Source organism: Crassostrea angulata, chromosome 3 (assembly GCF_025612915.1).
Source record: "Crassostrea angulata isolate pt1a10 chromosome 3, ASM2561291v2, whole genome shotgun sequence".
In the NCBI taxonomy this organism is placed as follows: Eukaryota; Metazoa; Mollusca; class Bivalvia; order Ostreida; family Ostreidae; genus Magallana; species Magallana angulata.
The window spans coordinates 49,012,135-49,037,960 of NC_069113.1; the positions used below are offsets into that span (position 1 = coordinate 49,012,135).

At 30.8% G+C, this 25,826-nt stretch overlaps 3 protein-coding genes and 1 long non-coding RNA gene across 11 annotated transcripts in view; 1 reads left to right on the forward strand and 3 right to left on the reverse strand.

Moving 5' to 3' along the window:
- Positions 1 to 17,156, forward strand: part of LOC128177583 (uncharacterized) — a 38,085-nt gene extending 20,929 nt beyond the window's left edge. For 5 of the 6 annotated variants that reach the window (XR_008242848.1, XR_008242846.1, XR_008242847.1 and 2 more), the window contains 2 exons: positions 4,033 to 4,104; positions 16,944 to 17,156. Coding sequence is in view for 2 of the 6 variants with exons in the window: in XM_052844351.1 (XP_052700311.1) it covers positions 4,033 to 4,104; positions 16,944 to 16,989 (118 nt within the window). In the remaining 4 variants the exon portion in view is untranslated. Of the gene's footprint in view, positions 1 to 4,032; positions 4,145 to 16,943 lie in introns of those variants that run through there. The other variant, XM_052844350.1, reaches the window with a different exon arrangement.
- LOC128177581 (cyclic AMP-dependent transcription factor ATF-3-like) lies at positions 1,109 to 7,469 on the reverse strand. Of its 2 annotated transcripts, XM_052844347.1 has the most exons (4): positions 7,307 to 7,469; positions 6,675 to 7,056; positions 5,611 to 5,718; positions 1,109 to 4,661 (listed from the first exon to the last, which is right to left on the reverse strand). In XM_052844347.1, exons 2-4 carry the CDS (start codon positions 6,885 to 6,887, stop codon positions 4,488 to 4,490), a joined length of 495 nt encoding a protein of 164 aa, XP_052700307.1. In that variant the 5' UTR covers positions 6,888 to 7,056; positions 7,307 to 7,469; the 3' UTR covers positions 1,109 to 4,487. The 2 variants fall into 2 exon arrangements, with proteins under 2 accessions (XP_052700307.1, XP_052700306.1); XM_052844346.1 differs by having other exon boundaries at positions 6,675 to 7,469.
- LOC128177584 (uncharacterized) lies at positions 9,388 to 25,616 on the reverse strand. Of its 2 annotated transcripts, XR_008242851.1 has the most exons (5): positions 25,277 to 25,616; positions 24,169 to 24,309; positions 23,833 to 23,941; positions 23,518 to 23,597; positions 9,388 to 16,345 (listed from the first exon to the last, which is right to left on the reverse strand). It is a non-coding gene; the product is annotated as an uncharacterized LOC128177584 (long non-coding RNA). The 2 variants fall into 2 exon arrangements; XR_008242850.1 differs by lacking the exon at positions 9,388 to 16,345 and having other exon boundaries at positions 23,193 to 23,597.
- On the reverse strand, positions 20,006 to 23,142 carry LOC128177582 (cyclic AMP-dependent transcription factor ATF-3-like). The gene is made up of 3 exons (XM_052844348.1): positions 21,206 to 23,142; positions 21,011 to 21,118; positions 20,006 to 20,278 (listed from the first exon to the last, which is right to left on the reverse strand). The coding sequence occupies exons 1-3, from the start codon at positions 21,398 to 21,400 to the stop codon at positions 20,165 to 20,167; spliced, it is 417 nt and encodes a 138-aa protein (XP_052700308.1). The 5' UTR covers positions 21,401 to 23,142; the 3' UTR covers positions 20,006 to 20,164.
- Positions 25,617 to 25,826: the final 210 nt, after the last annotated feature.

Below are 25,826 nucleotides of genomic sequence, written 5' to 3' on the forward strand. Positions count from 1 at the left end.
TTCATCCAGATTTTGACATTAGTGAAATGTAGCAGCCATGCAACCCGGAAATTCTGTGACATGGCACTCCTCGCGTCTACCATTCCAAGCCAAAGGACGAACACTTTGTACAGAGGTTCAGCTTTCAAAGCTTCCGTTTTAATGTGCCAAATTTCAAGTCCAAAAACATGAAATACTGTAACGCGAAGAAAAAAAATTCAATCGAAAAAATAGAAAACAGTTTAAAGGAAAACCCGCACTAAAAATGCTGACACTACAAAGAAACATTTAAAAATATTCCTAAAATTAAAAGGACACTTAACATCCTTATATTGTTAGCTGAAAGGACAAATTAAAAGGTATGGACTAGTTAACATGATAATTTAAGTTAATAAATAAGTTCTTCATTAATTTTCCTGTTATTTTACTGAGAAATAACATCATTCAACTGTCTTGCTTGATCACAAATATTCAAAGTTCAATAATTAATAACAAAGATTAACAAATATTTACATGTGTTTTATACCCGATATAATTTATTTTTTCATTTTCATCTTTCTCGCTATCTTGTTATGTACTACTTGTCTCTAGAGGAATACAAATAATAATTAAAGGTAGAATAGAATAATGCAAAGAAAACAAGTGGACTGAGAACAAAGAATATGTTTGTATTTGTTTCACTTTCAAAGGAAGCCTCAGTCATAAGTTGCTTTTGTTTTCATCCGTTCGGAATATCTCGGCCCTTGACATAACCCTCCACTAGAAACTTGCCAACAGCTGTTTATTATGTATTTACTTATCTGATAAAGTAACGTCGGAGCTGTACTTTGTGTTTTACAACAACCTATTCATATCCATAAATCAGCAAGAAACAGTTTAAACTAAGCATTGATTTTTAAAAGGACACGGGATAAACCGAGCCACGCTTCGTCTCACACACCAATCTTCATCCTTTGTTTGCCGAATTTTGAGTGTAAGACAAAAAAATCAGGTATAATAAGTCCGATTGAATTCACAAATGATTGTCAACGATGAAAAGCAAGACTCCGTTACATAAACGTATACACAGAAATACAGTAAAAGTCTCCATTCAGAAATGGGATCACACAACTGAAAATCAAGCCAAGAGATCTGGTTTGAATTTTTTTTATTCATGTTAATTAGTCAACAGATAGCTGCGTTTTGGCGCCTCAGTTTTTGACGCATCAAAGCAGACAGATCAAAAAAAAATTACAACTATATTATAGGCTATTTGGCTCTGAAAACATATCAAAATATTTGCTGTAGATTACAACCACTCTCTATATGATCATTAAATTGCTTTCACCATTATAGTAATAATATGAAACAGCTGAGATCTATTCTGCGCTTAACCATTTTCAACATATTTTCCCATTCATTGAAAGCATCCAAAAAATTCATAAATATTTTTTTAAATTATAAAAATAAAGCACATAAAAATTTACTTCATGGATTCCATGTTTGATGAAGCAACTGGTCAACTATAAAAGATATTTTACGAAATAGGACGAGATTTAATTTGCAGCCGAATATTCTTAAACTTAAATTTTAAATTAGTGATTCTGGTTTTTTTTTTCTTGCTTTCAACATTGGAAAAATTATCCAAAACTTTTAAAATAAATATAAAGACCATTAATATTTTTTATCTCATTATTTCATTTACATTTTTTATCATTTAACAAGAATAATGTTTTTGTAAAAAATTATATCAAGCTTTTTAAATGTTTTTCCTCTAAATTTTTGTAATTTTTTTGGGTCATTAATTCCAATTCATTTATTTAAAAAAATATTTATAGTTATTTTAGCCAATTAGTATTTTATTGAAAATATTCATTTAATATTTAACTTTAGCATTTATATTTTTATATATATTATCTAACCGTTTTAAAAAATATATTTATGCTCTAAAAAAAAAATAGCACTCTTCGTTGAATGAGAATCGCGATATTTTGTGGGGGAGATTCGTTTTAGGTTTACCTGAGCTTTCAAAAGACAAAGATCGTTCCAGATTTATGAAACTGAATACCTGGCTTATCCAACACGTTTGTTCCACGGCAGATGGTATTTCCATAGAATTTGAAGAACTCCTTTGATAGCAAAAAATAAAATTTGCCATCTGTAATTGCATTTATGTCTCGAACAACAAAAACACACGTTAAAGCATCCAATACGCGTATTTGTTCGCGGTTTTTCCCTTTAGATAGTATCTCCTCTCATAATATTTTTTAGCCTATGATGTAAAATCGATACATTTTGGAAAACATATATTAACATTTTGTGGGTAAGATATCACATTAATATTGTTATAACACAAGGTGTCACGTTTAGGGAAAGATGATTATTTGCCATGCTCAATTTCCTATCACCTATTTTACATCTATTTAAGTTGTAACACTGCATCAAGGTGATCGTAACGGAGCATTCTGGAGAGAGTCACAATTTCACTGAATTCTGATTCTTCTTTGTCTCTGAAAGTAATACTCCTCCTGATTTTAGAGTCCAAAATAGAAAGATTGAGTAAGTCTCATATGTCCCGTTGTCATTGCGCAAAAAGCAGAGATTTTTTTTCCATGCTGCAGCCAACATGATGGACTCAAGATGGAGGTATCCTTTGGATGACAACAGCAGGACACATTGGATTTCAGGAAAATTCGATAACTGATTTTTAGAAAAGAACAAAAAATATCGCATATGTCAAAGTACTTCCAAAACATATGAATATTCATATTTTTGATCCGGAAAACAAGTTTCATTCATACATGCACATCCTCATATGTCCTTCTTCCTTCTTCCCCGAAATCCCCATGAATGGAGTATATGTTGTGAGTGAGATGCTGTGTCGGCGTTTCTTTGGAGTCTTCTGTAATCTGATGTCTGTCTGACATTAGTACTTCAAGGTTGTCCTGACCAGACTGCACGGTCGGAACGCCGGTAAGTAGTTGCCATCGGGCGGTGAAGTGGAACATGCTAACCCCGCAACTGAAGCGTCATCGGAAGCTTGTGAAACATGTATGGAATCCCCAAACAGCCGGCCATCACCAAACTGCAGTATCTGTTGTTGTTACTCCATTTTAGAAGCTCGGTTCAGGTACACAAATATCGATCCCGGAGGTGAATTTTATCCGGGCAGAAGGAGTGAATCTTAACACCATTTTCTTTGGGAATTAAAAAACCTACTCCGGCGCGGGAGTCGCGTCCCGGTGTGATGTCACAGTCGTCTGGACTATGTTAGGATGACCTTTAGTGTGACCCGAGTCGATCAGCGAGTGCCAGCGAGGCGTATGTCAAAGTCTATCGACTTTGGAAAGCAGCCAAAACAGTATATGTGATCAGTAATAGATGTTTAAATATGACAATAATATTAAACACAGCGATTTCCTTGGAGCCCACTGCACACAGAAAATTGCCGCAATAAATGTTGTGCACCGAATACAAGAGAAACAGATCGTTTGTATAGAACATTTTATTTACAAAACAGCAAAATATTAATACTTCAGAACATGGAGCAATACACAATACATAAACACTGTGCGTTATCTGGAACAAAGGGAAGATAACAAAATATGAACCCTGTCGTCAAATGTAATGGATATGCCTTCTTTCTGGACAAACAAATAACACAAAATCGGTACTCCTCAGAACACATAGTCCATCGAAATAATGAGGATTACCCCTGAGCAAAAACAAAACATGTCGCCCAGATTTGTATTCACCAACCAAAACAATATGGATAAAGTTGTGAATAATGGTAAAGCAATATAAAAGTTTATTTACTTTTTACCCATTACAATATCTAATCACCATGGTTGTAGCTTTATAAATCTAAGTTGTATGTACATGGATCTCTGATAGTGCAGTCAACTTTATTTACAAGAACAGTTTTTGCACAACAATAAGGGCAACAATTTTATCTATACTACTAATTTTATACAAAAGACAATTCTGAATTTATTATGACAATGTACAAAATATAAAACTGAGATCAAATTATCGTCAATGGCCATTTGATTAGAGACAAATTTTGTCTTTTAGGACAAAAACAACAATGATGATGGGGTTCAATGAAAGATTTTTGTCTTGTACAGAGAATAGAAAACATCAGAGGTAAGATATTGGTTGTTAAGTTCAAATAGTTTTAATGGTATCGACTACTTGTCGAATTTACATACATACATGGGGTTGAATAGAGGAATTTATGTTATATAAGAGCATGGAGTGCATTCAAACAAAGTTTAAAGCTAAGAAAATAAGGACGTTAAAAAGAAGTAAAATTTCCGACATCATTGTGTTAATAGAATGTAGTCACCATACGTTGGGTTTTGTTTTTTTCTTATTTTTTTGTTGATTTTTTTTCTTGTTTTGTTTGGTTTTTCCATTTATATATCAAAATATTTTTGTATGTGTATTTTGATGTTGCATTTGAAAGAGGATATAATGAAATGAAATGAAAGAAATACATGTAACAAGTTAACATGCAGTCACTGTGGTCAGTGTGAGGCGGTATCCTGGGCCCGAGGGAGAGGCTCGGCCGTGGGGTCGGGCTCGGTCGGCGACACACATAGGTGACTGGACAGCGCCGTTCGGAACATGTCGGTCTCTGTCATGAGTCTCTTAATTTCTTCTTTTAGCTGACGATTCTTTTCCTCCAAATCCACGAGAATCTTCAATCAATTTAAATTTTGTTCAATTTTGAGTATTTTTTTTTTCAACAAAAATATTGGTTTTAACATGCAATGAATGTTCTTATATTTAAATACATTAGAGGCCGCCAACTTGATCTGTATTTTAATGTTTAAAGCATAATGTGTTTATTGTTGTTTGTGGTTTACTATCGTGATACAATATACGGGATATGTATCAACATCCGATATCCCACAAATTAATATTTTAGGTGACCAATAAAAACTAACAGGAAGAAAAAAACCAGTGACATTTAATTGAACATCGATTGATGGATTTTTTTTTCAATTTTTAAAAAATCACTCTTAACAATAATAAAATTTACATTTAATTGTATCGAATGTCTATCTAGGATTAACAGTTGAGATAAATAGGACAATGTATCAATCTAATATCTCGGTCAATTGAGCTGGGGTGAGAGTTCTGTGGTTTGGACACTCCCGATGTTGTCTGTTTAAGTTGCTGTGGGTGAATCAGTGCGTCGTCCTGTTTGTTAGTCATCAGGTTTTTAGATCCCTCCATTCTCAGTGTTTTCGGCAGTGGGTCGTCTTCCTCACAGAAGTGACACTCTCATTAGGAGTGCGGTCTAGGGGAAAATTATTTTTCTCCTTTTTTTTTCTCTCCCCGCTTTCATTGTTTGGATTAATTATTTTGTCGTTTATGGGGAAATAATTGCTCAGTTTATCAATGTAAGTAAACTTTATTATATTTGCTTTGACTATTGCTGTAGAGTATTTATGCATATCATTTGTGGTATTAATCTTATCTGAAGCATTTTAAAAATAGATGGTTATATAAAAAGCCTACAGCTAATGGGCTTTCTTCTCACCCGGAAACTTACATGTACTACACTTGTAACTATTTCTTTTTTTTTTTAATTTAAAAACAAGCGGGTGATAAAGAAATTTTATAAATCAAAACTGTGGGAACCTTGTGTATTTCTCCCGATGCCTGTCGTTTCCGCTGTCGAAAGTTTTTGGCAGCCCTCCGGTTTTGTTCACGTCTTCGTTCTTGTCTTTCCACCTCAAATGGCAGCAGCTACAACATTTTAAAAATTTAAATAATTGAAAATTTTGAATGAACTGATATCTTGCGGGTGGTATATAAATAAAACAAACAAACTAATATATTTTCGTTTTTATTTAAATTGCGATTTACTAACTCTTTATGTGCATAATAGTTTTGTATGAAATGATATAATATTTATTTATTTATTCATTTTATTTATAGAAAAAAATTAGAATAAATAACCAAATAAAATACGAAATGAAATATATTATCTTTCATAAATTTTCGACAATTATTTGGATTTGATTTTAAATCAGAAATTGTCTCTAAAACAGCCGTTTTGCAACAAATCTTATAAGTTAATCAGCCTATATTGATGAAGATTTTCTATGGCAAATTTTAAATTGAAGTTATTGTGTATAATTTATTTAATATCTAAATATTATGTGTAATGTTTTGTTTATCACATTATTTTTTTTTTTTTAGAATAGATGCTCTAACAGTTTTCCGAAAAAAATATTCTTTTAAATAAACATTGCTTTGTTAACTATTCAAAAACTATTTAAATAATTATAACATGATTTTGATTTAGTTGTATAATCAAAATAAATTAATACAATGACCAAGGTATCTATTATTTGTATTTATGATTTTACACGGGACTAGGACTTTATGATAACCAACTATTTTAAGTGAGTTTGTAAAATTTAACAACTGCGCAATTTATCCAGCACATGCAAATGGATGTGTACTCGCGCGATTGGAAAAAGAAAAAAAGAAGAAAATTTACCCCCCAAAATATAGGCAAATGATAATCAAATATAAACACACAAATATCTACACAGAAATCTACACAAAATGTTCATTCCTAATTTTTCAAAAATTGATTTTAACAAGTGACTTTAAAAAAAATGTGCAATAAGGAAATGCAAAAATAGATTAGCATGAACTATTCAGTACATGTATTTGAATAATCATAAACTTACCGGAGCTTTTCTTTGAACCAACTGTGGTTCATCGTCCAGTGTTAAATCTTTCCCCTCCTCAAAACATTTCTTCTGAATTCTGCATTTGAGTTCTGTTTTGAGCAGGGGTGTGAGTTTCCCAGTCTTTATCGCCTCGAGGGTGGCGGAGATCAAATCTGCGTCCAACTCGCCCTCGTGAAGACTTGTGCAGTCCGAGAAGTCAAGGTCCATCATGCATGCCTATTATTGCGACCGTCAAAGGTTTTGAAATATACAGGACCGTGTAGCTGTTGAATTTGAAAACTAATGATATCTAGTTCCCGCGAAGTCTCGTCGAAGATGACGTAAATATTTTCTCCAGATGCAAAAATGCTGTGACGGTCAGATACAAGGAGAGAAGGATCTAAAAATAATATTGTGTGTCATCCCACTGCTAGTCACCTCCCCCCGACCTATGATGCCGTGGCATAAAAAAGATGGCGAAAACAAACTCAAAATCACTTAATAAGTTAACTTATTAAATATTTTTGGAAACAAAGAAAACGGCTTGTTTTTTTTCGAAAAATGTTTTTTTCTTAAACTTTACTTTTGCGAAATACCGTTATTTGAGTAGAACTGAAGAAGGTTTATTTTCTTATCTTTACTTAACTCACCAGGTGAATATTAATGACCGCACTTCGTAATTATCCGATATTTTGTGTCATTTAAACATGTGTAATGTAGTCAGGTTTTAGCACGTTACTGTTTATGATTTATTTATAACTCTAACGTAGTTCCAAGGGGCGTAACTCGTGTCACATATCTCTTCGACTATAGGTTAAAGGACAGGTGACACAATCACAAAAACATTGACCAACAAGTCGAATTGTGAGTGGGATACAATTTCTGCAAAATTTTCCTTACTACTCCCATCTGTTTCACAGCTATTGCTGAATTACTGAGCTGATAAGACGCGTGACCTCAATATGCATATCTGAAGCCTCTGAGATCGGAAACCTTCGGTGCGACGTAATAGCCGACACACTGCCCATTCGCTGTATCTTGCAACCATAGGGATTTCTGAATAGTTCTTATCTAAAATCTGAAGTCATTAACTTTTGCTCATTGCTATTAAAAGTTTGAGAACCCAGTACATAAACAGAGTTATTCTAAGCTTAGAAACCCCATTTCTGTTTCCTCAGCAATTATGAATAGGAGTAAAAATTGTGACCTGTACTGTTAACTTTTCATTGATCTATATACTTCATGCTGGAAAAAATATGTCAGATGTTGGATTTGTAAAAGATAAAAATCATCAAAACCATGGAATCATTGTTTCTGAAGAAATGATTTTGTTTTGTCAACACATAGTAAGTGATAATGTATAGAGACTTTTCGTAACCAGGAATTTCACTGAATTTTAAACCCTAAATAAACCCTAATTAAGTTAATTGGACTTAATAAAGGATTTTTTTTATTTAAGAAGTATTACCAGAAATCCTGTTTGTAAATTTCTTTAGTTCCACAAAATCAGGGGTCTACCTTAATCTCAATACTAATAACCGAAACATCTTTTAATTTCGTTTTTTAGTATGGTATTTGATCATGTTTGTTTTTTGAAATTTAATTAAAAGAACTATATATATATATATACCAATTTTCATAATCAGTAAAGACTGAAACAGTAGTTTTTTAACATAGTATTCAGGTTTTAAAAACGTATTAATCTCAGACTCCTTGAATTTTATCGAAATGTAATTTGATCTTTCTTTTAATAGTTTATGAAGATCATTTTTTGGTAGTACTTCTGAGTTGTGTATAATTTATTCTCTATTGATCAAACCTAAAAAAAAAAAGCCCAAAAACGAGCTGTTATGCACACTGATGACTTCTTATATACTGACATTAGATTCAGATGGACAATGAATTATTATTTTTACAGCAACACCAATTGTTACAAATAGTACACAAAAAAGGATTTATATGTGATATAATAAAAATCTAACCCATCGTGCTCCCAGTTGAGTTTTTTAAAAGAAAAAAAATATTTAGATTAATATCAACTTATTCAAATCAATGTTTTGGATCTGCAAGATTGGATTAATATGCATATTCAAACAATATATTTCAAACTTTACTGAATACTGACAATCTGAACTTGGCAAGTGGTTGCCTGTCTGGCTGACAGAATGATAATCTGCAATAAATGATTATCAATCACAGAATCTTCAGATTCATTCTAATTTAATTACTTTTTTTCAATTCCTATTACCACTATCTTATGTACTCAAAATTTCTCAAAAACTCCATTAACCAATAATACAACATGTAATCTTGTACATCCTATAATCTTACTACTTTGTTTTCAGGAGAGGGTTCATACACTAAACTTTTCAATAAAATATGCTTTTAATAAATTCACTTTAATCTGATAGTGCTTTATTTCAAAATCATCATTTGCAAAACAAATACACTATCCTGTACGTGTAAATAAATCCTTGTCCATTGCTCTGTTTACTATGTAGCCGATAGCTGACTATGTCATCTTTGACGAATAACGCACAGGAATGTTTTATCTCATTAAAGATCGGCAAAACTCGGAGATCTGCTGCAGCTGGGATTTTCAGCACACTTAACTGAGCTGTGTGTTCTTATCTGATGCTAGTCAAATGGAAAAATTGTTATAAACTGATTTATATTTATCAAAGAAAATGTTTTTAGAAGAAAATGATTTCCTGTCACCTGTCCTTTAAACAAATGAAGGGTCGCTTGTCTATCTTAATAGTGTGTATTGAATAATTGTGAAGCAAACACATGCGTGCAATTGCAACGCAGATATAAGCTTGTAAACAGAATCGGGCGCTAAATTTATTAATTTGTGATTGAGAACGAGACAGAAATCAATCAATACTGCTACGAGTGTGCAATGACGTCTGCGATTAATCGTCTGTCGGGCGGGAACTTCTGGCGCGGAAATACCCGACAAAATCCAGCCTCTGCATCTACCTGTCTTTGTCAAACTCCCGTACATGTGACTAATGATTGAAGTATTTGATTGTTGTACAGTGTTGTTGGCGGTTTATTGTGTATCATCGATGATCGGATTTTCCCCACTTTGACTTACTCACTGCCCAATAACTACTGGTAGCGTCTGACTAGAAGCTGAGTGTCACAGCTAATCTGAGTAGATAGGGCGTGGTCTTTAACACCGTTACACAGACACCTGTTGCCTCTAATTAATCACTCCTATATATTACTCAAATCCATTTCTCGAGTCACAATCGAGCTGTTTTATCTGGGTTTTTTTCCTTCAAATTTCTATTGTGGTTTCTTTTAGATTTCAATCAGCTAGAAAATATGTATCATGTGAACTGATCACTATATAGGTTTCAATACTTTAAAAATTATTTTTCTATAATTAGATGTTCAGCTAAAAATGACAATACAAAAAGCACGAAATAAAAAATCGATGCCGAATTACAACGAAATTTAATAAGGAGGTATGAATTACATTTTTATATCGATATTTAAAAAAAAAAAGTTACAATGCTGTTATCGTGAAAGGGAATACCTCGTGATTTCAGAAATTATCTTTTCCTGCTCTTGTATTTATATTTGGTTATTGACACAACAGTTGGGTTTGTTTGTCATGTTTAGTTTGTTATTATATCTTGTTTTTTTTTTCAATTGTGTGCTTATCATAGGTAAGGGGCTGTATCAAGAGTACTATCAACTTTTCCAATACTTTTAAAATCAAATGAACGATTGACACCTAAATGATAACAGATCAAAGCAGAACCGATCAGAATGCTACAGTCCAAAACAGACAAATATGAGAATATTTCAGTATCAAGGAAACGCATGCCAATTGCTAAGGGTTGTAGCAATGCATATTTAGAACAACAATCACAATATTATTATTGCAAACAAAATTTGTTATGTGAAAAAATATGCTTACCCAATTATATTGTCTTTAATAAATTTGCCTACAAAGTGGATAAAGTGAATTATCTTCCGAAACGGGTAACCAAAAGGCTACGTTCATTGTCAAAAAAATATTTGCTTTGAATAAGTTGCAATATTTCGTTAGTTAATTTAATTGTATAGTTTTTTTTATCGTCGGCAGGGTTATTATTTAAGTGTTTCTAAAAAACTTATAAACCTTTGAAGCTCTTTGCAATGAAAACATACGTTGTAAATATGCACAACCAACACTGTAACTCACTGAATACCGATATTACAGTCGAATTATATAACAACTTACTGCATAAAATGCATAAATACACATTTTCTTCTTAGAATATCTAAATCTTTTAATGATTTAGAAGAGGCAGCTTTAGCAATACATATATGGGTCTATACATCGTAGAATATATGAAGATTGTCACTGTTCCGGCCTGTACTCTACCTTTGCAAAAACAACTTTCATTTTTTTTTGTTTAATAGTACACTTTTATAATTTAAAAACTTTTGAAATAAATGTCATCAGTTTCCAAAAAAAGAGAAGAAAACAATTGTATCATTCAGTTTGAAATTTAATTTGAAAATTTTAATTTCAGAATTTGATATACAAACAAATGAAATATAAAAATATAATAAGATAAACATATGAATGTAATGGTTTAAATATTTTTGTCCAAATCTTTTTTTATTCCAGTAGATATGTTCTCCAAAATGTACAATGCACTTGTAATTCTGCAGTGAAGCATGTATTTAGAAATCTTGAAAAATGACATCTTACATTTAATTTGCTTTATATACATTAAAAGGACTTAGACTCGATTTAATATCAATTTTATTTCTTTTATTTATTTTAATGTTTAGATTGATGAATATGGGTGTTTTAAAAGACTCGTCAAAATTTGAAAATCAAATATTGAGCTACAAGCAACGTAACGAGTTTGAAATTAGTTTTTTTGTAAACAAAAATCGAGTCTTGTTATTATTTACATAAGTGTTTTATTGGTATAAGTTTAAAATCAAATGTTGCTTCTATATATTGTGGATAACATTATTTATGAACACAGTGAGCCAGTGTATCCTTTGTGTGCCAGGAGTCATTTTGTCAAAGAAATGGTAATATTTTTACTTTCCATTATTTGTAAACAAATATAAGACTCGAGCTTTGTTTACATAACAATAAATTCTTACCTCTGCATCTGTTTTATAACTTGACTTCTAACATTTAAAATTGGGACAATCATTCAAATTGCACATCCAAACTATTTACAGAAAAAATAAAACTTTGATCTGAAATTATGTTAAGGTCCCATCATTCTTTGAATTTGATTATAAATTCTTTATATATAGTGTGCCATTCAATAAAAAATATATGATAGAAATGATTAAAAAGCGGGGCACCTGTTAATATAATTTGTTTTATGACGATGTCTTTCTCAACCCATCGTGTAATTCAAATGATAAGTTGAAAGAACCAAGAGTGGACACGAAAATCAGACACTTGATTATAAGTATATAGTTCATAGCAGACAATCCCAAACAATTTAGAGGATGACATTAAAATCTGTTTCCGTTGTTTATTTCTATTGCATGGATTGGATTGGGCAATGAACACATCAAAGAAATAAATTAATTCAAAGTGAAAAAACTCTGCAGCAGTAATGCTTAATTATGATATTATTATTCATTAAGCGACGAACTTGATTTAGCGGAAGCTGCATTCCGCCAAACGCTCTAAATAGAATACACAGCCAACTGTAGTACCATGGGCCATGGAGAGGGTCCATAAATTGAATTGGTGGTAATGCAATTTTTAATTCCAGTGCTTATCCTTTGTTTTTCTGTTTAAAAAAATCATTTAAAGAGGTTTCTTCCTCTGATTTTGGGTAGCCATTTTGGGTCACCTCTAGTCTGGAAATTTTGTGTCATATATGAACTCTACTTGTAAATTCTTTTTTTTACAATGCCAAATGAACTATATTGAATGAAATAGTTAAGGAAAAATTACATATTTACAGAGTTTAGTAAGGGACTAAATTTTGTGGCGGAAGGTTTTTAAGACATTGAACATTTTTCATAACTCAGTTGTTTTAGAGTACCGTAATTTTCAGTGCAGACCAAATTTCCAGATAGTTCAAAAAACATATTTTAACAATATTTCAATATTTCTATCGACATAGCAATCTCTTATAATTAACAATGTAGACCCATACTTTTGGTTTTATTATATCTGAAATTTTAAAGTTTCTTTTGACAAGTATGTCATAATTTGAGAAAAAGTTTGAGACTTTTAAATAATTTCATTGCATGTTGAATTATTTATAAATAAGATTATTTTTTTTTCAGTGCATAAAGGTCAAAATATTAATGATGTGAAAAATTGCAAACTTTTTCGTTATGATACTTTTAATTTTATGTTAAGAATGTTAATTTTTATTTGATACCATGGTTCATTTTGATAAAAAAAATTATAGAGGGAAAAGCGATTTATGTGGAAGTTGCACTTTGAGTGCAGAAAGGTCATATTAAATACACCGTAGCACCGAAACGGGCATATAGACCCCAAAATTTTGTTTTGAATTTTGGTTTAGCTAAGTGTGTAGATGTTAAAAAAAATCTCTAGAAAAAAACTTAAAGACTTTTGATCGCAGGATCCAACGTCCTTAAATCATCTCGAATTCTGTTTACGAGTGATATATGATCTTGTGATAGATAATTTATATACATCCGTAGTTCATGTAAAAATTATATCATTGTGTCGTATAATGCAGATGTATAAATGTTCCAGACGATTCAATAAAAATCTTATTTCAGGTAATACGATGGCAATCAATACCTTTATAAATAGAAAGCGCACTGTTTAGGGTTAAATGTACTGTAAAATTTATAACAATGGGTTATATAATACATTGCTAACCTGTCCCACATACTGATGTTTGAGTAATTGTGTCTTTGCAATAAAGACAGATGTGAATCGGTGCAGCTTCCCAGGTACGCAGGAAGATCATTGCACACGAACCATCGTATCGACCACTTGAAAATGTGCAAATCATGTAGAGTTGACAAAGGAAGACTACATTTTACTATAACGATGCAAATGTTGAATCTGACTTTGCCGCTTAATTGAAGTAGACTTACAATTCGTAAAAGGGACGATATAGTTTTTATAAACTTTATCTTTATAAAGTACATCATTTTATCTTGAATCTTTTGATTTGACATAGCGATCATCTGTATATATGCTGCAGAGTTTTGCTTTCGTGTGAATAATCACGCCCCATCGTTAAGTATCTCTTTGTTCCATTAAATCTTTAAATTCAATGATTAAAAAGTCGTCTATAGTTAACAATAGCGGCGGAAGAAAATATTTAAAAACCAAACGCATGCTTTTCCCTCTTCTTTAAAAAAGATTTGGTTTTGTCGTTCTTTTTAAAAAAAATTCCAAGTGTTTGTTTTTAAGTGTGTGTCTTATAAATTGCAATCTGAGAGAAATATCTGGTTTATTCTGAGAAAGAAAACATATGTTCAATTGATAAGGAATTCAAGGGACCCGATTCTTTTGACAGCTGATAGGATATGGCAGTGTGTTACATATTAACAAGTTGTATGTAAATTTAAACGCAGGTATTTATTTGATGCTACAAATAACAAATTTATTGTGACGAGTTCACCTGTAATGAATGTCACAAGTTTTATGGTATTATGTAACTTTTTTCTACAGATTTACATTATTATTTTATTTACCTTTATTCAGATTTGTTTTATAGAATTTAATGAACGTTTATAAGATCTGGATTCAAGTCCACTTGGTCAATGTGCTAGACTTAGTAAGTACATATGTACACAGGGGTAAATTAGGTTCACACATGCAACCCGCAAAGATCAGCGTTAGATTGAGGACTTATTTATCATTTATCCTCTTTCATGGTTAAGACGACCACTTGTGTATCTTTGATATATCACCAGACACGACGTTCCGTTTTATGTTTGATAGGGCTTGGTTTCACTTCGAACCCTAATTGTTTGGTATCTACCGAGGACATTTTTTATATAATATAAACTTGATGAATAATGTTCGCGACAAACACAATATCACAGACCTCTTTTCTTTTTCTTCCGTTAAACATAAAGTCATATTTATGTTTTTGAAAATTTACCCAACTCAAAATGTTCACCTATATAGGAGATGTCAGTAACATTGGTAAAAAAGTGATATTGGTTTTGTCAGATCTGAGAACACGTTGAATTATCATCATTGTATGAAAACAACTGGTTTAGGTCTCGGTCCTATATTTGCTGCTTCTAAGACGATTCCTACGTATTTGGGGTTTTAGATTGACACACGAAAAAGTATATGTTAATTAGTTTGACTAGTTTAAGACATAAATAATTATCGACTGTTTAAAGTATGTTAATATAACGTATTTACTGTTAATTTTTGGGCATAACTATAATTTACAATTATATAAGTTTAAGTTGAAAAGTGCGCATTTATTCCAGGTCAAAATATATAATTTACCATTATTTAGCAGTGACCAAGCCTTTAACCTGATATAAAGGTCACTGGTCTGACTGGTTAAAAGACGTAAGTTCAAGGATGCTCATGTGAGCAATCTGAGATTTAACAGAAACAAATGCTCTGCCCTCTCTGGGGTTATCATATCTTTGCAACATACATTATACGGTAATCTAAACAAGTTGATTTTAAAGCGATAATTCCAATCAATTGAAGTCAGTGCAAAAACTATTTTGTGCAATGATAATTTTGTTTAGTTTTAATTTCATAAACTGTATAACGATATCAGCAACTGGATTTTAACAGGACATTTTTTCTAAGGGTGCCGTAAGTTCAAGTTATATCAGAGCAAACCACCCAGTCTAGGACTGTGTGTAAAGTATATTCCAAATGATAATCATGAATATATCATAACTGACATATGTTCAATATTCTTATATCAAAAATATTCAATCTTCAGCAGGTCAACAGGGTTTGTCAGACAGGCCTTGCCACTATCTGCCTCTTTACACTTCCGCTCAGCAGAACTCTGAATCTGATTGTGTTACATCACACCACTCGGTTGATACATGTACACCAACCCCGTCTTTTTAGAATTCGTTATTGATATTTCAAATTTTACCTAGATGGTTATCTTTATGAGCATTTATTACCAGCAGTCACAAACAATATACTTTGAAGTATCTACAATCTGCTAATATATTACTGAAGGATTGTTTTTAAAAAGCAATGTTTCATTTTCTTATGGCTAATTATGCTAGCAACGATCTCGAGATATATAAAACTATACAGCAACGACAAAATATATTTAGCAGTGAATGATAAACATGTATGCAAATTTTCAGATTGAAAAAATGTCAACGATACTTTTTAAACTTGAAGAGCCAAACAAATTAAAAGATTTGTTTAAAAATCCCGCAAATAGCCATCTTTTCAAATGACTGTTCGGTGGTAATTGAGTTTACGAAATAACATTAAAATTTAATTAAGATTATGTAAATTAGACCCAAATTATCGGTTTATCAAACTTCACAAACATTGAAAAAATATTCGTCGAACGTTATTTAATTTTACAAAACATTTTTGCACTACAGTAAGGAACAGGATGTTATATAAATATTTACTGCATTGTATCTTTATTTCTGTCGGATCCCCAGCTGCCTGACCGGGTATTTACTCCACCGAAGGTAACTTTTCGGTCATTAGGATGACCCCCAAAGACATGATCATGACGCTGCTAGATAAATCAAACATATCTTAAAATTTCAATATAGCTTTAAGTCTTCAAAACGTATCTATTTATAAACAAATTATACACAGATTATATGATGAGTAAAAACCTCTTTATCTAATATTTTTTTAGATTCCACATTGTACATGTATTTAGATTTCGTATAGGTTCTACATGAAAAAAGGATATGAGTTAGCATATTATTAAAATCATAATTAAATTCATTTACGCATACGAAACACAGTATGCCTTCATTGTTATTTTTCTAGAAAATTAAAAATATTAATTTGGGTTGATTTTTTTTTATTTGTTCTAAATTAATTCGACTGAAATTGAGATACAAAACCTAAAGTTAATCTACAAATATCTGGAAAGTTACAAGACTTAATCTGTCAACGATGCCATTTCCAGTCACCTAGTTTTCTTACAACGTTATGAAAATACATGTACTTTGATTTAGAAAGGATTGAAACTTTCATATATAAAACAAAATTAACTCTTTCATAATACTTAATATTTTACCTATTAAATCATCACGTACTGTACATATTCTTTTTACCAGTATACAACATTGATTGTATTTTCTTAAATATTCTATATGCAGGCGTTTGGGGATACAAAGTCACAAGATGGCAGCCCATGAGTTATAGTATACCATCTTCATCAGTTTCCGCCTTACAAGGATATAAGGAATATAAATCAGGCACGTGAGCATTGAAGTACAAAGTCCTTTTTGTCGCTGTATGATTTTAAAGTCAACACATCAATGCATTTGTATCATATTTTGCAGATAAATAAAATATCGAAAGATTAAAAAACCCCAATGTTGTCTTCTCAATTTTTAGAGAGAGAGAGAGAGAGAGAGAGAGAGAGAGATTGATTGATTGATTGATTGATTTAATTATATACATGTATTAAAAAGAAACAGAAAAATACTGGCAGTATTATAACTGTTAACATTTGATCACCAATTTCAATCTGTCATATTACCACTGGTACATAAAAGAACAAAAAACATTAATTGATAAAAATGGCAGTTAAAATTTATAATCATCTTTCATTTAACATCATTTTATTTACAAAATTTTATCTCTTTTTATCATTTTTTTTTAAATTTAAAAATCAATCAAATCTTAATTAAACTTGATCACAATATTGATGAATGATGATATTTTGTTTTGAATACAAATACTTCTATTTCATCAATTCCAAAGGCTTTATGAGAAATCTGATTACGCCCAACCGTATTTGATCGTTTTTGATCACCTCACAATATCATGGTTCTTTATTACTGATGTAATTTTCAGCAACTGAACGAACAACATTTAAAACGATTTTGTGAAATGTTTTGGACAATACATTACAAAATCGATTGGTAGTGTTATCACAGACGAAGTTACTAGAAAATGTGAATATTTACATTACAATATCAGATAATAAATGTGAAAGTGTCCGTTACAATATTCATTGTACACATAAATAATTTTCATTGACTTTGCTCCAAAAAAATCAAATCATTTATTCGTAACACACCCTTCGTGTTACACTGCTAGTATGAATAATTTACATGTTTTATGTTAAAAGGTTAATTAATTAACTCATTTAATAACGCTTTTTATATTTGCACGTTGCAATTAAGCAAATTGGCGTGTTTTGAATCTGTAGTAAGTACTCTTTCTATTTTTAAGTTGCAGAAAGTCAATATTTAGGCCCACCTGTCAAATGTAATACTTAATATTAAAAATAGAACATATATATATATATATATATATATATATATATATATATATATATATATATATATATATATATATATATATATATATATATATATAAAACACATTTTATTTTATATAGCTACAAAAAAGGACATGAAGTCAATGACTTCACACATTTTAAATGGTGTTTATTAGGATGAATAGTATTAAACGAAACATCCACTCAAACAATGACGAAATTAATCATAAATTAATTTAAGAAATAAAGCACGAGTTATCGTGAATGTTGCAGAATAACCTCTGAGGTCGAGAAATGTTGTTTTGAAATATGAAAGCCGAGGCATTTCGACACCGAAGAGGTTATCCTTCAACATTCACGATAACAAGAACTTTATTTCTATTCTACTATTAGCCCAGTATTTCTACAGATCGTTTCTCTTATAGAGAGACGATCTAGGTCATTTTGACAGCTGTTCCGTGTAACCCCAACGGTTTTGTTAGTAATGTTTACACGTGTATCGACGATACAAAGGAATCACATGCAGACGACAGAAATTTTCTTTGGATTTTTATTACTCTTCTTTTATTTATAGAATATCTTTGAATCATATTCCTAATATTTTAAGGGTAATTTGATACGATTATCACAACTACACGTTATATATTTTATGTAAATACACGCAGTGAAAATGTGCTAGGGAGGTCCTAGGAACAGCCGTGTTGATCTCTTAAAAATAAACATTTGAGGCAATACACATCGTTTTGACTGGAACTAACACGTGGAATTGACATGGTTTTAAACTTTTTTTCGGTTTGAAGTTGTACTTTAATGATCAGTGTGAGACAAATATGTATTTCTAATCTGATAATTTACTGATGACGTTTGTGGTAGGGCCTATATTGGAGAATAATTTCCGCGGCATCTCTTTGATCTCGGCAATAACTGTAGTAGAATTAAAAATAAAACCAGATAACATTTTCTATATAAATAATTATTATTTCATAATCAAACAAATATATCATTTCTTAATTATTTACTATGTCATAAATTAAGGTCTTTTTATTTTTAAAAGAAATCAGATTACGTTATCGATATAATTCAAATATAATTTCATATCTAAACAAATATATCATGAGAAGACTGTCTTTATTATTTACTATGTTCTATATTTAGACCGAATGTTTAGGGATTTCCCTTATTATTACATGCATTTATCCACATTAAGATTATTTTTAGAATTGTGTGTTTATTTCAGCATTGAAAATTGTTTAACTTACATTTATTTAATTCCATATATTTTTGAAAATAGAAAAAAAAATAATTTAAAAGAAGAAGAAGAAGAAGAAGAAGAAGAAGAAGAAGAAGAAGAAGAAGACATTTATACAAATGAAACAAAAAGAAAAACTTTTTAAAAATATATCATTTTTTAACCTTAATTTTTTGTAAATATGTGAAGTTTATTACAAAATTTAAGATATTTCAAAGACAAAAATGTTTCATATTAAAATCAATAAGCAAAAATTAAAGAATTATTAAGAAGAATAAAAAAATAACAGAAATAGCGGCAGAATTAATCCTTTTTAAGCCTAAAAAATGAAACAGTTTTTTTTTCATAATAAAACGACAAAAAGTGAAGAAACTCAAACAATATCTTCCAAAATTTATTTTTGTATAAAATATATGTTAAGATCTACATGCATATGAACAAATGACTAGATCTTCGGAGACATAAAAACAACATTTTTAGTATTAAATCAGACAACCAGAACAGTGTAAACAGAGTCATATATGGTACTGAACTATGTACAACTACATGTGCAATACAGACCATCCACGAACCTGAATGTAGTCCTGAAAATACCGAGTACGATGTATTATGCCACACGACACTCTTATAGAGGAAAGGAAGTCACGTTTGCTGGATTTAACACACAAGTTGGTATTGCAATCTCTCTCTCTCTCTCTCTCTCTCTCTCTCTCTCTCTCTCTCTCTCTCTCTGAGAATTATTCGGATACATAATAACCACAGTAAAGTATTTTCCACGATGAAACATATCCATTGCGACATCTCGAACACATCCTTGTAAAAAGTTGAAAACTTTTCAACTATGTTTCGTTTTTAATGTTTGATAATATTTTCCATATGTTGGCTATCTCCAGTTCTAGGTGCTGAACCTGAGATCTCAATTTTTCATTCCTTTCCCTTTGTTCTTTGATTTCCTAAATGAATAAATAGAAAATAATAAATGTTTTTAGTGCTAAAAAATTATAATTTTATTTTAATAATGATAACAGTAAACGATGTCTTTATGATGATTATCATATATGTACATAAAAAAAACTATATTTCATTATTGATAACAAGAACAATTGAGCAGGATAATGAAATGCACTGTAATAATAGATAAATATTTAATATAAGGACGGGTTGTCAAATAATACTGAAAAATAGGAATTTAATTGATACCAAGCAACATGATAAGCTTGTAAAAAAAATTCTATCTATTTTCATAGAAAAATCTAGTTTTGTTTTCAAATTTTAACCTGATAGAAAAAATTCATATATTGCTTTCTATCAAAACGATTAATGAGAATTCGTGTGAATATTATTTTCATTTTAAATATGTAAATTAATCTGTTGTAATATAAAATAATAATTTTGGCATACTAGCACAAAATAAATAAATAAACAATAAAAATATACATTCAAATTCATATATAACATAATAAAACGAAGTTAATTAAAAAATATTTATGTTAAGTAAGTTTAGCGAACCAAAATCTTAAACAGTTGTAATGAAATATTACCCACATAAAGTCTCGCGGTATACTTATGTCCAGTTACGCATGTACTTGTATTTAAGAAAAAGAAACATATTCAAATGTTATATTCGTTATGTTTGCCATAAAAACTAAAACATCTTACTTCTAATTAATGTATTTGTATCTTACCCGATCAAGACAAGTTTTTTTCGCCTTCTCTTTAAGTCTGAATTTTTTTGCTGCTCTTTTGTTTTGGTCTTGTCTTATTTTTTTCTTCTCCAGTTCCTCTGGCGTTAACTGTGATAAAAAGTTTCATAGAACCAATGTTTTTATAAAGAGAAAACAATTAAGAACTACACGAATATGTTAATAAAAATACAATACCTCAGTTCTTCTCTTTCTCGGGGGTGATGACATCATTAATATGATTTCGTCTTCCCCTTTCTCTAACAATTTTTGTTTAATCTTGCACTGAATCTCTACTTTCAGTAAAGGCAAAATAGATCCAGATTCATTAGCTTTTATTGAAGCCCTCTGTAAGACTTCATCCTTAGCGTCCAACAAGTATCCATCCGCCATGTTCTCGGGCTAACTAAGAAACGGCGCGAACAACCACCAATTGTATTCGTCCTTCAAAATTTAACGTAACATCCGGTTGGTACCAAAATTTAAATATAATGCTGACTTTTTCTAGACATTTCCAAATTCACGTACATTTTTTCTGTAAGTTAAACTTATCTGTACACCTTTCTGAGAATTAAAACATGTACGGGTAGTATACAGCTCGAAACCGAAAGTAATTCAGGTGGTTTATATATTGGCAAACTGCCTTACGAGTCAACAAAGGAACGATGCACTTATAATCGAAGATAGAGCACATGGGTTTGCAGTCAAACATGGCTTTTAATTATGCGGACTACGTCAGCTAATGATCATCCAATCACCAGAGAGGCCAGTAATCATAAAAGGTCATACAAATAATGTTGTGTACTAATTGTTGCTGTATTCATCACGTTTGTCTATATATTCTAAACAATCCTAAAAAGTAACTTTATTTATTATACTTTATATCCCTGTGTACACGTATGTCTTTGTTCTTATACATGTACATATGATATTATGTCATCTGCCGACCAACAAGAAATTTTCTTTGTTAGTCATTTCAAATTCTCGTGGCTGGTTTGATAACCTCACGGGAAGGATTTCAAGTCAGGAAGTGTGGTGGTATGTTTGTGGATGGAGTTAAAACAAAAAAGAAGCCCGTGACCGTAACTTAAAATAGTATTTTATTGACTATTTATAACTAAACATGTAATATACACACTTTAAATTTATCATCACTGTCATTTTTAATTGGTTCGTTCATAGTTATTTACAAAAGACTGTTGTAATAATAATCATGTACACATTGACGAGGTTCGATAGAGGGGGAACTGTAAAAGTATAAAAGACACGACCTTTAAAATTATGTCCAATTGAGATCCTAGCCACACACTATTTGAAAATAAATGCAGTCATAAAACAAATTTAAGAAAAATGGAGTTTAATATATATAAACATGTAATTTAGAAATTAAGCTTTCTTCTCTTTTTATTTTGAATGGTTTGGGGTTTTTTGTCGGCGATCAATAGAACATGTGATATACTACATTTCATTGTATAGCACAAGTTTTTGTTTGGAATGGAAATACCGGTATGTTAAATAATGATTTAAAAACCGTAATAAGTAATCTAATTTAGCGTTGGAAATATATTTTATGAACATAAAAATAAAAAATTTAAATGTTTATATGTATGTGTGCATGTATCTGAACATGGATTTATAAGGTTTTTAAGTTATTCATTTCAATTCCTTCCATGAAAGGTTATTAGATGTTGATTTTTGCCAGTATAATTCAAATACATATACAATACAGATAGTGGTGGAATTTTAAAAATATGTTGATATTTTTACCTTATATTTTAACTGAGGTTAAAGGTATTAATTAAAATTAAAATCGTCTCAATGTTATTGACGTAATAACGAATATTATTAGAGTGCAGTTAGAGCTTTTGTGTCAAATATAACATTATATGTTTTGATCATTTTTTTTTACGTGTTTTCCATTTTAGATTCTGATTTAAACAATTGCGTTTATGGAGTTATTAACGACACTGTTGGTTGAAAGAAAAACATGTTTAACGCAAGAGAACAATAAATATGCAAATATTGCAAAATACTCTATCAAGTTAAAATTTGAAAGCAAAACTTGATTTATATACACATGGGACGTGTCTTTACATTGTAATTAAAGTTTATATAGTAGATCACAACATATACTGTCCTTAAACCCCCATAGCAACCCCCCCCCCCTCCCCCCCCCCAAAAAAAATCAACAAAAAAACCAGACAAGACAATCCAGAACAACAAACAAACAAAACAAAATAAAACAACAAACAAACAAATTCTTTGATAACCCTAATTAAATTCCCAGGGATGAACAACAAAAATACTTGCAACTAATTATAACATGCACAAGAACCTCTTTACCACTTGAATATCACTATTCGCAAGTATGCAATAATCCATGCAGATCTGCTTCTCATAAATATCTCGAATCGCTCAAATATTTCCCTTTGGTAGATCTCATGTTTACTCAGTTCCCACTGTAAATCAAACCGCCTGTGTCTTATAACCTTAAAACATGGATAAACTACCTGAAAACATGGCTCTATTGATAATGTCTCTGTAGATAGCTGTCTCCATAGATACTTTGCCTGGCAACATGACTCTGCAACTGGGACACAACATTATTAAGGTGCAACCAATACAAAGTACTGTATAAAAAGTAACATTTTAAATAACAACAACCTACTGACAACTTTCAAAAGCTTACAAACAATGGAGCAGATAGGTTTCTTCAAGGTTAGCAGTAATCATTACTTTCAACATGTAAAATAATTCCTTTGACAGATAATTTATATTTTGAATTATTGCTAAATATTTGATTGATTGAATGTGTGCTGTTTTACCTCCGGTCGAAGTCCTTTCACATATATAGAAACGTCACTACATGCATTCACTCAAGTTTAGAATTTTGATGGTGGTCATAATGAGGGTTCTTTATCGTGCTAGTGCCTGCTGTGTCACAAAACACCAGTATTAAGATCACATTTACTTGTAGTACCGACAGTTGTTACCTTAGATAAAGAGAATGGCTAATACGTGTACATTTTATGTTATAAGGTAATTTAACATTTAATAGATACTTAAGGCATTGTGCAGGGTCAAGGAACACCACTTAGCAAAACGGTTACATTCTTTTGATTTAAGATTTTAGGAAAAAAATAAAAATATGAAATACTTACAAACATGACCTAGTGGTTATCAGTCTTTGTAAATGAATGATAGACTTATTGAGGCCTTAGTTTACAGTTTGTTGTAAAACAGAATTTTAGGAGTCAGCATTGACTTTTAACATGAACAATTGTCACCAAAGAAAGGGAAATCTGCAAAAGGAAATTTTAAAACATGATGATAGCTGGTACTGTTACTGTACCAAAAAAGAAAACACAAATAGCTATAGAATTCTGAATACCTTCAATCAAAAGGAAGATTCAAAATTCTGTTGAATAATGGCTCAATTGAAAAATTGTCAATGCTCATGTCAAACTCAAAACGATGACGATGATGCTTTGATAATTTTTAGGCTTTTATACAACAAGAAAGTAAAATAATGTGGAAGAAAACAAATTACATTTGTATAAAATTTTGAACCTATTGTTGTATTATATGTGTATATTTATTACATTTGTATCCCTATGATGAGCTATACTATGGCGAATAAATGAACCTGAACTTGAACATGTATGTGTCCAAAAAACCAAAATTATAAAGCATCATATAAAAGTGTACAGGATTGGAACACATTTGAAAAGATTTTATCAATGTTTTTGTTCTTACTTGGTCATTACTTCCACCAAATTAAAAAGGTTACAATTTTAATCGACAACTTTATAACATCTTATTTGATTTTCACTACAATTTCAATTTCGTAATTTTGTAAATCTATTTTTATAAAGACAATCCTTTCTCACAGTAATTACTGTCAAACATATTTTTTGGAATTTTCATTTTGAAATGATTTTGACCCTGGACATACCACTAAGATTAAAAAGTTGCGTTTCTCGTTTTAATGTTTGAATTTGGCAGATATACTAAGACAGGACACTGTGTTCTGTAATTAAGGTTAGTTTTATCACGGTATATTTAGAAATGCTTCCTTCATAAAACTATTCATGTAAATTCAATCCCAAAATTTTCATTTCTTCTAAAAAATGTTTGCAAATTTATCGTAGATTGTTTGCTTTCTGCAATACATATACACGAAGGATTCTATCCTTAATTAAAAATTCATTGAGTATCATACACTCGTACTATGTTTATAAAACGTTGGTAAGAAAATAGGAAACTTACAAGGTCGAGGTAATTGATGCGGTGTTTCACAAAGCATGCGACGGCTCACGTGAATCTCGTGTCAGTTTCACAAGATGAGGTACACGTAAGTTTCATTTCCCGTCCTCTGATTTCACTTCCTATAAAAACAGCTGGGGTCACTTTATGATAAATGATACAATCCACTAGCTGTGTCTGGAGATGGTTGACCTTTTATAAGGTTTTAATACGCGTATTCCCAACACAACTCACTAAAACCGTTTATCCTTTAATTTAATCCTGGTACATATGTACAAGACGAACTAAAATTGTCAGTTCTAGAGGAATATTTGAGAAAAACGAGAGGAAAAAGATTTCTGGTATTTTTGTTACTCAAGTCACATGAGTAAGGGAATCCCAGTTTCCTTGTGCGTGCATCTTTTTTCCCCAATTTGTATTCCTTTGTTAATCTGTGTTTGTTAATTTGAGAAATAAGAGTACATGAGGTGATTAATATAGAGACCCTTTACATTTAGCAAGAAATCGTAGGATAGATTGTATGCATCTTCATTTTAACCAATGAGTGATCAAT

Coding starts and splice junctions, on each gene's coding strand:
- LOC128177581 (XM_052844347.1), bottom strand. CDS start 6,887: ATGATGGACCTTGACTTCTCGGACTGCACAAGTCTTCACGAGGGCGAG. Junction 5,719..6,674: donor TGGTTCAAAGAAAAGCTCCG/GTAAGTTTATGA, acceptor AAAATGTTGTAG/CTGCTGCCATTTGAGGTGGA. Junction 4,662..5,610: donor CATCGGGAGAAATACACAAG/GTTCCCACAGTT, acceptor AATTGATTGAAG/ATTCTCGTGGATTTGGAGGA.
- LOC128177582 (XM_052844348.1), bottom strand. CDS start 21,400: ATGGCGGATGGATACTTGTTGGACGCTAAGGATGAAGTCTTACAGAGG. Junction 21,119..21,205: donor CGAGAAAGAGAAGAACTGAG/GTATTGTATTTT, acceptor TTTTTATCACAG/TTAACGCCAGAGGAACTGGA. Junction 20,279..21,010: donor AAAAAACTTGTCTTGATCGG/GTAAGATACAAA, acceptor TTATTCATTTAG/GAAATCAAAGAACAAAGGGA.